This window comes from Battus philenor, unplaced genomic scaffold (genome assembly GCF_028537555.1).
Source record: "Battus philenor isolate CCGP_79_NKW_IND1 unplaced genomic scaffold, ilBatPhil1.0.hap1 SCAF_6, whole genome shotgun sequence".
Classification (NCBI taxonomy): domain Eukaryota; kingdom Metazoa; phylum Arthropoda; class Insecta; order Lepidoptera; family Papilionidae; genus Battus; species Battus philenor.
Window position 1 is genome coordinate 8524698 of NW_027181726.1, and position 12991 is coordinate 8537688.

The following is a 12991-nucleotide window of genomic DNA, read 5'->3' on the forward strand; positions in this document are numbered from 1 at the left end:
TACTTCAGCGGAATCGGTAAATAAAAGAGATTAAAAAAGAGGATAAAGTGGTAAATACAGATTGATTGGTAAATTGTGTCAAAGCTTTAAAGGAGTGAACATAAAGCTCACTTGCAAGCAAAAAGCTTTAAAGCTTCTTCACCCATAAACAATCATTTTGTATACGTAAATGGGTAAAGTTTTAATATATTTTTACATTTATATTCAATAACTGTATTTAAGTTAAGTAAGAAACGATGTTTTTAATAAAAAAATAATTTTCACTTTTATCGTTATTTATATAATGTGACCTACATTAAAAGACCAAGAAGACAAGTTCAGGTCAAGAAAACTGGTGGCAGAGATTAAATATAATAATAAATAGAGTCGACAGGTATACAGGGTGAAAGGAAGTTTACTGATGATACTATATTAAACATAATAGTTATATAGAGAGCTGGATGCAAAGTCGACCGGGCGAACTGACCTACTCGTAGCGGGTAGACTGAAAGCGACATCAGATAATAATAGTGGCAGGGAAGGTGGTCGGTTAAAGCGGGCGGGCTGCAGCCGAGCGTACAGTGCGCGCGCACCTCGCCATGCACACACGTCCGCCTTATGGCGCGTCGCCTGGCGCTGCTTGCGCTGCTGGCGTGCACGGTGGTGTCGCACCGCCCGCCGCCCTACATTGATGTCTCTGAGTCTGACTCCCTAGACCCTTTAGACTGGGATGACTACGACTCCTTCGAGACAACGCGTCCGCCGCGACCGATATCTACCAAAGCAAATGTCAAAGTGATACAAAGAGGCAAAATTCCAAAAATTAATGTGACAATGAAGAATACAAAACGTGATGACAAGAATAAAGTGATCAAAACGAGTATTAAAATAGAGAGTTATACAAACATTATAGTAACTAAGTCACCAGATATAATGGATATGATTAAGATAAGTGGAAGTACGAAGGCTCCGTATCATCCATCGGGTGATTATGGTTACGTTTTGTTAGGGGAAACGAACCCAGTGACGGTCACAAAGGGACCAGTCACGCGTAGGCCTTCGACCACGACTACGCGGCGCAGTTCCACGATTCGACGAGGCAGTTCCACGACTCGGCGAGGCAGTTCCACGACTCGGCGCTTTGTAAAGTCAACACGTCGGCCTGCTACAGTTGTAAATACCAAACCTCGACGTCCGACAACACGCAGATATCCCCTAACAACCAAAAAGTCCAGACCAACAAAAATTAAAAACACCTGTCCACAAAAAAACTCGGGATGGTTGTCGATATTTTTTCAAGAGAATGAATTGAAAAAATCACCGAAAAAGGAAGATAAATCAGGTTGGTTTATTGGTAGGTTAATTTAATTGTTTTTTTTTTTATATATATCACCTCTCCTTTTACAAAGGAATGGTGATACATATGAGTGCACTTTTTTTTGGAATTATTCGCAAACTTGGACTTAAACAAACTTTAACCATTGTTCGTTTGTTTTGGTTAAAACTAATAAATTTAAAATTTTATAAGTACATAATAAGAGCAACTAAATTACATTGATTTATCCGTTTACATGCATACTCGTTTGTATGTATTTGAAAAGAAAACTTTCTTTTTACTACAATGACGACTATTTTAACAAGGGCAATACGTTTATTTAATGATTAACGGAGATTTTACTCTCTGTTAATTATTTAGTTTACGACAATCATTCACTACGTAGTTAATCTTTTTACGTTGTAACATAACCATTTGAATCTGAATAAATAAATGAAGAATTAAAATTATACAATAACGAAAAATATTAACATAAAATTGCTAATAATCATTAGAATAAATCAATTATTTTTAATACATAAAATAGCTCAGGTGTTCTGTACTGCGTAGAGCTTTTAAAATAAGCATAATTGCCTTTTGTTGGGATACACTTGATCTTTATGTATTTCCTGTTATAAATTTTATAATTATATATTATACTTGTATTTCAAGTTATGAAAATTATTATTATGTAATTATTACAATTTATTTTCATTTACACTCACAATTTCATAAATTAGGTTATGTACATTTTTTAAAGTTATTTTTAATATTAATTATTAAAATAAAGTAATAATTCATCCAATGACAACACAGTAAATTAGTTGTAAATGAATCTAAACACATAAAGGTTTTACTTGTAACTTCGATATTTAACTTTTTTAAATATATTCGTATGTTTGTCGGCACCTGCCTCCTAAAGCCCGATGAAGTAATGTAAACGCAAACTGACAAAAAGTATTTGTCAATGTCAATGAAAAATACCTAGATATTTTTCAAAATAAAACGGGCAAAATTTGAGTTATTAGATAACTTTTACTAGAAAACAGAAGTTAAAAAATCATATATATGCAACCAACACATTAACATTAGCTAAAATAGAAGACACAGTCTTTATACAGGCAAAGACGACTGCTTTTTATTTATTTTTATTAATTATTTATAAACAGTGTAATAAATTATACTCATACATTTTCCCTTAAAGTATTGTTTTTTTTTGTGTAAAAGAAGAATATGATTTACAATAATCATCTCCACCAAGCCGCGAATACCCGGCATCTTTGTGGCCCCGAATTAAACCGTTATTTCAGTAAAAAAATTTTGTTATAATATTTTTTGTTAGAAATAATATAAAAATCTTTTCCTTTGCCCAAGTTTGTGATACTTTGGTGATTGATTACTGTTTGAAAAATTTCTTATGTACATTATGGGATATGTAAATAAAAAATAATTTCAAATTCCCTTTTTTTATAAATTTGTTACATGTAACACAATGATAGGTTGATAGTTGTAAGAGGATTTTTATATATCTATCACCGCGGCATCCACATAAATCTCCAAAAGCTTATTGTCAAACATCATAAAACAGCGCCTAAACCCATGTATATGAGCACAGAGTGATTTTTACTTCGTAACCTTAAGGTGCAACATAAATAGAAAAATAATTTTGATAAATTTCAGGTTATTTATTGCACACTTTCAAGTTACTGATCCGCTATTAAAGAAACCAAAAACCATTTTTATCATTTATTCGTAATTAAAAGAATGTTAATGTAAAAGCATACGTTTTATGTTTTATACTCGTAATAATGATGCGTAATTCGTAGCCTTATGATAAGTCCGGCGCTACACTGATTACTAAGTCATAACTAATTACTATTCTGGCGGTCTTTGTAAAATAAAAATTAAATTATGTAAATATGTAAATTAAATTAAAAAAGTAGTAAGTTTACACATATTAATAAGACATTTTTATTGCCAATAATTCTTGAGCTTTGGTTAATGATTTTATACCGTTGTAGTTAAAATTTAAGTTCAAAGCGTGGTTTTTATTGTATAGTAAATAAATATTAACGTGCTGAGCGAATCGAAGATATTTTCCTGGTACCAATTATTAAGCGGTTAACTTGCAATGCGGAAAAACGAGACAAGTTTCCTCCGAAGCAGCTTGACAGCGTCCGCCAGTTGCTCTCGCTAGTTAAAAGTAACGAGTAATGCGTGCTCTACTAACTTACAGTTTCTCATTTTAAAGTTCTTACTGGTTTTATAAATTTTTAATGCAATTTTTGCTACTAAAATGTATTATTTTGAACTTTGTAGACGAAAATGGTTATCAACTCTTAAATGTTATTTTGTCACTCACGTTGGCATTTACAACCTGACCGAGGCAACAAAGCTTTGAAGTAGCAAGTCTCATTACAGTAACAATGCTCGGGGTCTCCTCAGGACCCTCCACTGGGGCCATTATGTTAAATATTTTATCAGATTGTAAGGGCCTCAAGTTTTTAGGTCCCTTTGGTGAACGATCTGAGAAGTAATTAAAATGCAAGGACAGACCCCCTGTGGCGATATAGATATGAAGGCATGGGCTGTCATTCGACGCGTTAATAAAATAGAGTTTAGAATAAAATCGGTCCTAATTAAAAAGTCTAGTTCAATGTGACAAGTTGAATACTTTCCTTCGAATACGTTTGTGTCTAACGATTCGATCGTTTACATCACGCAGGTAGGCTGAACAATGATTATTCATTCATCACTGATTCATGGGTGTTGAACCTCGGTTGGAGTGGTTGCAAGCATCGCATTATCGAGAGAACTACCCGCTTATAATTATAAGTACGAGGCTTTCCAGGATTTTATAATACGATATCGTACGCAACAACATAATTGCACATATTACCTTGAGACACGAGGCGGCAAGTCTCAATTGCCTAGTAATTATAATAGCTACTGTACTTTAAGAGCGAACAAGATTCAAGATTAAGCAACGACATGGATATGGGAGGTCATCTTGACCTTCGATATCCATGTCGTTGCTGCCCGAAATGGCGGTTTATAGTGCTATATCGGCCCTCAAGTATAGACCCGGCGAGAAGAGGGGGAGGGGGGTTATTTGGTCTTAGTCCACTGTCAAAGCAGCGGCAGCACTCTTTTAGCCTCACCACCCACCTCACCGTGTCTATCTAAGGCATGGTACAGCTGTTTCGGTTGCACTATGAGAAAGTGAAAATATTGGTTTCTGTAATTTTATCTTTCACAGGGATACTTTCAACAATTTATAGATGGCTATGGGGCTCCCGGACAACGTGGTTTGGAGGGACATTGTCAGAAGAACCAAGACCACGACAGTCGACCACCACCTCTACAACTCCTACTCCTTTAACAACATCTACAAATAACTGGTTTCAAGCTTTTCTGAATTCTGAAGAAAATGACGGTCCGATGCAGGGTGAAACTAGTGAGTATCATATACTTAAATTCATTTTTTTTATGAAAGTGAAATTAAGATTCTTTCATTTTACAAAACTTTTCTTTTAAAAAAAAAGTAACATTTGCAATGCATTATTTATAATTTTAAGTCTGTAATACGCTTACATTAAAATTTATGGGATTATAGTTAAAAAAATGAAGAAGAAATCTTTAAAGAAGAATTACAAAGGATATCAATTACTGAGGGCGTATCCCGATGTCCAGTGGAAAGTGCAGGAAATGCTTGACCTTCAAGAAGAAGGGCAGGGTTCCGGTCTCATGTGGTGGACTTCACCGTCACGAAATAGTTCTACAGATCTATTAGTTCCCCCTGATCTACTACCGGATGTTAAAGACCATATGAAATCAAACAATATCGATTATAGTGTAATTATTTATGATTTACAGGTAAATCTTTTGATAAACTACACTTTTTTACTAAAGTTTCCCCACAATATTTATTGTTTCCTTTTTTTTTGTCTTTAGAAAGCAATAACGTATGAGAATCCAAGACTTTCCAAAAAACAAAGACTTGAGCTGGAGCGACTAAGAGGTCACCCCCTGACTTGGCGGCGATACCATCGATATGCGGACATACTCCGCTATTTGGAATATTTGCAGCACTCGTATTCAGAAATCGTAGAATTGGTGCCATTAGGTGTATCGTCAGAAGGCTTGCCATTAATTGCAGTAAAGGTATTATTTGAAATTTTTTTAAATATTCAGCGTACTTATTGTTCTAAATTTGTACATTGATTTAAGGTATCGCTGCCATCAAATGATACACAAACCAGAGGATCTCAAGGTAAAAGCTCAAACAGATGGAGACTTAAGTCTTACATGAAGCCAGCAGTTTGGCTAGACGGTGGCGCCCATGCTCGGGAATGGATAGCGCCAGCTGTGGCTACTTGGATGTTACACACTTTAGTAGAAGGAGAAAAAGAATTAGGTATGTTAATGGTACCTTTTCATACAACTTCTAAGAAATTGATTCACAGGCTTTTTTCTCTGGACAATATAGAAATTTATAAACGACGAAGGAAAGTAAACATGTGTAATTACATTAAACATGTTGCAAAAATGACTGCAAAAAACCGTCTGTGGTAGCTGTGGAATTTTGGAAGAAAAGGGTGCAATTGTTACCGCTCGAACCATTAAGTTGGAGGAAGCCTGTTATACGCGAGCTCAATATGATTCTAGTCTCTACAAGTTGGGCTTTTCTAGGAATCTTCTCATGATGTAAATAAGTAGTAGTGTAGTAGAAGTCACTATAAAAGATCCTACGAAGGTAATATGAATAAATAAATAAAATTTATAATCTGTTTATTTTTGTAAACACAGGTCCTGATTACGAGTTGCTCAAAGTGGCTGACTTTTACATTTTACCCGTATTAAATCCCGACGGCTACGAACATTCGCACACTCACGACAGGCTTTGGAAGAAAACTCGGTCCCGATTCTCTGATCGCTCCGACGACTACTACTCAAGCTGGTTAGTATTATGAAATCAATAAAAGGACGTTATAAAGGCAAAAAAGAAAGTTGTGCCTAATGACTCCAACTTCTACGTGTTTATCGAAGTGTGCGCTACTGGTTTGCTTCATGGGTTTTCTGTGCGTTAGAAAAGCTATAGAGAAATGAATATTTATGTACCACAATAACATTATTTACAATTCAAAAGGTCACCTTATGGGACAAAAAAGCACAACTTGTTGCAATGTGTTCGACGTGATATATAGACATGAATATGTTCTTAATGTCTATATTTGATTATTTAATTTAGTTTTTAAAATTACAAAATCCAACACTTTTTAAAGTTGTTGCTATGGGTTTGTACTCTATTAGCTATTCCTAAGTTAATCACGTAAGAGTAAGTCTATACGATGCCAAAATTATGTATGATCCACAAGTGCTAATTTGGAATCCATAATTCCAAATTAACACTTGTTGATCATCAGAATATGGTTCTCCGTAAATGGAAAAAAAAATAATTAACAATATGAAAGTTTACATGATGCTATTCAGGTTTCCGTGGAACTGGGGCAAAACCGAATGTGTGGGAGTCGACGCGGACCGCAATTGGGATTACCTCTGGGGTAAAATGGACTCATCTAGTGACCCCTGCGCCGATAATTATGCGGGGCCGCATCCGTTTAGTGAACCTGAAACAAGAGCTGTATCACAGTTTCTCGCAGAACAGAAAGGACAAATAAAGGTAGAGTAAATATTATCAGACTCTTTTTTATCGTTTTTTCCTGAATTGCTTACGCACGGTAATTACATGGGCAACTTTCTAAACTCTGGATAAATTTAAGTTCTTAATAAATATATACGTAATTCATAATCACATTAATGTTTAAAAACAGTAATTAATTCTTACGCAATTATGCATGCTGTACTTGTATTTTTATTAAATAAAACCAATACAATTTCTTTCCGTTAAACTTTGCTAACGTATGATTTATAACGATATTATTGATAACGTAATGTAAAATTAAATTATTTGAAATAAATGAATCAATATGAAATGGAAGCCAAGATCACCGAGTCTAAAGATCAGTTAATGCATCGTCATCATATTAAAATAGTAACTGCTCTTACCGATTTTGGAAAAGAATGATGTACAAAATGCATGACTAGATTTGTTTTTCTGTCATGATTATATATATATATATATATATATATATATATATATATATATATATAACCACACCCTGCTATGGAACTGGACGTTGTACATGTGACTATAACGGGCATGGCGTAAACTGATGCATACCCGGCACCCGATAGACGAACGAGAGAACGAGTTATTCTAATTATGTTATTAAGAACCTCCCGTATATGAAACTAGTAAAGAATGAGTTTCACTTTTAAAATTGCAAGTCATATGCAATTTCATGCGATTAACAGATTCGGCAGAGCTGCTGAGTATCGCATAAAAGTTTCGTTCAAAAATACACGTTTACATTAAAAGGTCGAATTCTACCACGCAGTATACTAAAACGTAGGACATTTATGCAATCATTTCTAAACGTTTTTAAGGCATGCTTTGCATTTAGTTTTTGGTTTAAAAATAGAAAATTAATTTGGCATTATTTGCATTTCGATCTTTATTGCTATTTGATATTTATTTGTATAAGCTGTAACCACAAGTTGCGGTGAAATAACACTCCGCAGTGATCTACCGCATCTTTCCTTTTAGAACATTTTATCATTCACGCACTTTCGACTGTACCATTTTCACATTTTCCCTATTGTAAAATTTTATACTTCATTATAACGGTACAATAACTTCAAAACGATTCTGCGGTTGATGTATAACGCCTCGTTTACGAATAAAGACATCTAAGATCATATTAACCCACATATGCTGTGAGCATTGTCGAAATTTACTATTTATGTTGCGTTTAGACTAAAAAATTTTCGCTGAGTATTATGTACAAGCAAACTAAAGAATAAGGCTAAAGAATTAGTAAAAAAAGGTACAAAATACCAATTTTGTTCTAGGTGTATTTGTCTTTTCACGCTTACTCTCAAGCATGGCTAACAGCAAGTTCACATGCGTTGGATTCGTTTGCTGACGATGGAATGATGTTAGAAATGGGCAAATTGGCAACAGCTGCTCTTGCTGATATGCATGGAACCAAGTACCAGGTACAATTTTGGTATATAGTAAAGTATTAGTTTATAAGAATGATCGATTAAATTTTGAGTATTCATAACAATCACATGTATTGAAATATCTCCTCGTCCAATGTCCGCTTAAGTCCACCGAGCATTAAGATGAAGGCTCAAGGCAGTGAACCGTGGGCTCTCACTTCAGGCCTCATTGGCAAACTTACAGTCGATAACCGAGCCAAGGAGAGGACTGTGCTCTGGATTTCTTTAAACGATCGAAGAAGAATGAGAACCTCTCTAGACGACTTAGAACAAGAAAACCCAGCTGATAGGGAAATTAATAAAGCAGTGAGCAGGCCACAGAACAAATGTCCTTCAGGTTCTGAAGTCGAGATCATTGCTCGGCAAGCGCATCTTACGACGTCCACCCACAAGAAGGAGATGACCTGGCCAATGGCAGGTCGCTTCCATCCAGTCCTTTTAAAAATCTATGGGAGAGGCATTGTCAAGCATTGTACGTCCTACCACTGAAATGATGATGATAATGTTGACATTAATGAACTAATTTAAAAAATATGGACAGTCCAGTAATCAGCGATCTTTTATGAATTCGATACTTACATGGAGTTAAAGATTTATTATTATGTAAGTTTTAAACAATTATAACTTTTTTTCGAATTTTTAGGTTGGCACAGCTGCGGAGATTAGGCAACCAGCTTCTGGCATGTCCCACGATTGGGCAAAGGCTCGCGCTGGTATCAAATTCTCCTATCACGTAGATCTTCGCGATTCCTCTGGACCTTATGGATTCTTGCTGCCGGGCTCACAAATAATCTCAACTGCACGCGAAACTTGGCAGGCGGTTAAAGCGATTGTAGATAATCTAACGCCCGGTTAAAAGTGTTCTTGCATAAGAATCGACGAATACAAATCTTCTTGCTTTGTTATATAAGAATATGGAGAAATATCATTTACACTTCATGATCATCACATCATGATTTTTTGTACATTCATCGTGTACAAAAAATTATGATGTAGAGTGAAACGAAACACAAATAATCACTTTAAGTGATTTTGTTTACAAAGGAGACATAATTCAATCAAAATGTGTACGTTCTTTAACTAAGAGAAATTTCTACTAGCTACAAGGTAGAGAACCAAAACGGAATAAAGGTCATGGCAATTTTTGTGCTACGCAATTAGAGTTGATGGGAAAAACGTGGAACAAAATTGTACTGCGAATTTGCTCAAAAGTGCATTTAAAACGTAATTATATTTTATATGATATGATGATACCTTCAAGGTACGGTGGCTGTTAGGCTTAAGCCATTTTTAATTGTATTGTTGCTTACGGAAACAAAACAATGTACTTTTTACTTTTTATGGTAATAAAACTTTTACATTTACTAATGGTTTTTTACTTGAGATGTTTTTTTTATTATTTAATATTGTATTGTTAATATTTCCTATATAGACTTATGAGTTGGCGTTTTAAAATAAAACGTAAAAAGTATTTATTATTTACTGATAACAAAACATTCTTAATCAAAGAAATTAATATCAATAGGATTACAGAAGATAATGTTTACATGCATAAAATGAGGACGCAACGTATATTAAAATAATAATTTTTGTTTCTTAAGATTTGCATTTTAAACATTATACATTACAAATTTTGGCACCAAATGTAGAACCTCTTCGTCGCGTCACATATGATAAAAAAAAAACAAAATTAACTACTAAAAAATCAAGCAACGCTAATTATATATAAAGAAAATCCGAAGAAGCTAAGAACTACTTGTTTTTGATCACCGTAGCCAAAAATAACTAACATACTAATGTGACAAAAAAGTAAGGTGAAATTGTCATTTAAAACTCCCATACAATTAGGAAGGCAGTTAATTTTTTTATCCTAGCTTGGTAGGACAGTCTATAATCTGCTTAGCGTCAGTTTGTCAAAAGTTGGGACATCGTTTGGCTCAGCCCACACCAACCAGAAGGATGTTTTGGTGCCAAAATCGGTAAAGTTTTGAAAAAAAAAGCATCATCAACTCATATCGTTTCCAACGACCGTATTACACTGATTTGGCTTCATGCGACTTCTGGCTCTTCAGTAAACTCAAAAGCCCAATGTGGGAATGGTATTTTAACGCGATTGCAAAGATAAAAACTGAATCGAAGAACCGAAACCAATAAAGGACTATCCATCTGAATGTTTCAAGGACTGGAAAAAACGTTGGCAATAATGCGTTTTATCGGACGGGGATTATTTTGAAGGAGAATAAATTGATTTGAAACAATAAATAAATAATATTTTATAGACAAAATCACCGTAGTTTTTGTCATAGTATTATTTGAGACTTGAAATTGAGTACAATATTATAATACATATGTAATATATTGTAAACACACTTCTTACATCGTATTTTTAACAAGAAATCATCAACCGAATAGTACATTACAAATACCGAATAATCAATTATAGCAGCGTATAAAACCTTTAGTTACCGACTCTTGTAATTTATTGAATTATGCACAAAAAGCTTTTCTTAAAGTAATTACGGGTATGTTCTCTTTGCGTTTAAATTCTATAATCAATGTTACAGTTAGAAATAGATATACCAAACTACCGTGACGACATCGGATAATAACTATTTTCATTTTTCGATTACAATTACTAATTATAAAACTGTTCATGTTGTCACATCGATAATCACAACTGTGGTTAAGTTGTGTTAGTCATGCTAATCACTGTGTTAACCGTTTAATTGACGACAGCCTTCATGTTTCGGTTTTAAAATCTGTTAAAGAGGAAATTAAGGGTTTTATTAGAATTAAGCTGGCTACAGCCTTCACTTTATTTATGATATCAAAGGACCTAATTAAAAACTACTATATTCGTAAATATTTTGATGTGTTGTGTTATTAAATGAATAAAAGACATATTTAGTCTGTTATTTAGTGTATATACAACAAATTCAGTTAATAGTGGTTACTTCGAACCAATATTTTTATTATTTGAGTCGATATTATAAGTTTAACTGTCTTACAGTCTAAGCGCCTGTAGTATAATCGTAATTAGTAAATGCTTTACAAATAGATATCGAACGATAGTCCCTTCGGCACCAGATTGATGAAAACAAAATCTATAAATTTATTTCCTTACGACAGAAGTTTTATATTTAACCAAGCTCAAAATATGTTGACTGAGAAATTGCACATTCGTAACAAAAAATGAGTTAAACTGTTAATACTTATAATTTTAGAGATTCTTCACTCGGATAACCACAGTAATTTTGTGATCAAGTAACTGTGAACATTTACATGCTTTTTATAATATAACGTTACAAAACTTTCTCTGTTTCTACAACGACATGATATCATAGAATGCTGTGCTATTTAACTATGAATCAAGATTAAAGTTTTAGCGATTAACTAATAATCTTTTAGTATAAAGCTTTTTTTTTTAATATAAATAGTTTTTAAAAAAAATACAATGTGGGTCGTCCAAAAGGCAAGATGTGTATAATATATTTCGGATTACATTTACATTCTTATTTTTCCATATTAATTTATAATACGGGTTCCTCCATCGCTATACATATATAAATCGATAAATATTTCCCGGCGTCGGCTTTTCTTATTTTAATTTTGACGTTTACATAAATTTCTATAAATAGAGTATCTTGATTAATTGTCCAATCGCAGACCAATAAAAGTAAATGAATAATGTGTTTTTTTAATTTTTAATCGTATTTCAGAAATCACTTTATTTATTGTTGCCACGTGTTTATGATAAACAACGATAATTAATACTATGATTAAAATTCCGTTGGAATTATTTTTGTTTCTGATTGACTTCAAACTTTGGATTGACAGGGACTGGTATTTTATTTAGTCTTTGGATTGACGAGAAAAAGTGTTGTTATAACTATTTTTCTTACAATTTTAATTTTTGTCCTCATCATAAGAATCTTTTGCGTGCCTTAAAAATATAATAAAAATACGGTGAATTGTTTAGAGTTCTTCAATATTGCGCTTTGCGACCTATTTAGTGATTCATTTTTATTTATATATTAGGTCTGGGAACAGAAGTTACAAGACATTTTTCATAAAGACCACTTTCAAAATTTAGTTACTACTTACATTGATAGGTGAAGACAAGTCATCATTTTAGTTCTTCACTATCGAAAGCAGATTGGTCATGCATACGAATTGTGAACCTCTATTTTGACCCCTACGTTAGGTATGATCGAATCTCCTATGTTCAGCCTGGACCACTTTGGGGAACATTAATTTAGAAGATAGAATTCAAACTTAATGTAAGGAAATAAGAGTGCTTCCCATAGGCAAAATCAACTAAATATTAATTTGTAGCCATGTTTTGTATGTAATGCAATAGTCGAATAACCTTTTTATTATATACTATTAGGAGCAAGCAATTTTAAACAAGCAGAGCGTTGTTGTAGATATGGATAGTAATCGATATTTAAGACAATAGTAAATTGGTTCAGATATTCTTGTAATACAATACAACATCACTTCTGTACTAAAAACATTAAGATCACCTAGAAATGACCACGGCAATTAACCTGATTAGCCGCTGAAATA

General features: G+C 33.5%; 1 protein-coding gene across 2 annotated transcripts; it reads left to right on the forward strand.

Moving 5' to 3' along the window:
• Positions 1–591: 591 nt before the first annotated feature.
• On the forward strand, positions 592–9723 carry LOC137930668 (carboxypeptidase A2-like). Of its 2 annotated transcripts, none has more exons than XM_068774003.1 (9): positions 592–1333; positions 4554–4751; positions 4911–5170; positions 5249–5458; positions 5525–5711; positions 6104–6254; positions 6788–6977; positions 8270–8416; positions 9066–9723. In XM_068774003.1, exons 1-9 carry the CDS (start codon positions 598–600, stop codon positions 9276–9278), a joined length of 2292 nt encoding a protein of 763 aa, XP_068630104.1. In that variant the 5' UTR covers positions 592–597; the 3' UTR covers positions 9279–9723. The 2 variants fall into 2 exon arrangements, with proteins under 2 accessions (XP_068630104.1, XP_068630105.1); XM_068774004.1 differs by having other exon boundaries at positions 592–1321.
• The last annotated feature ends 3268 nt before the right edge of the window (positions 9724–12991 follow it).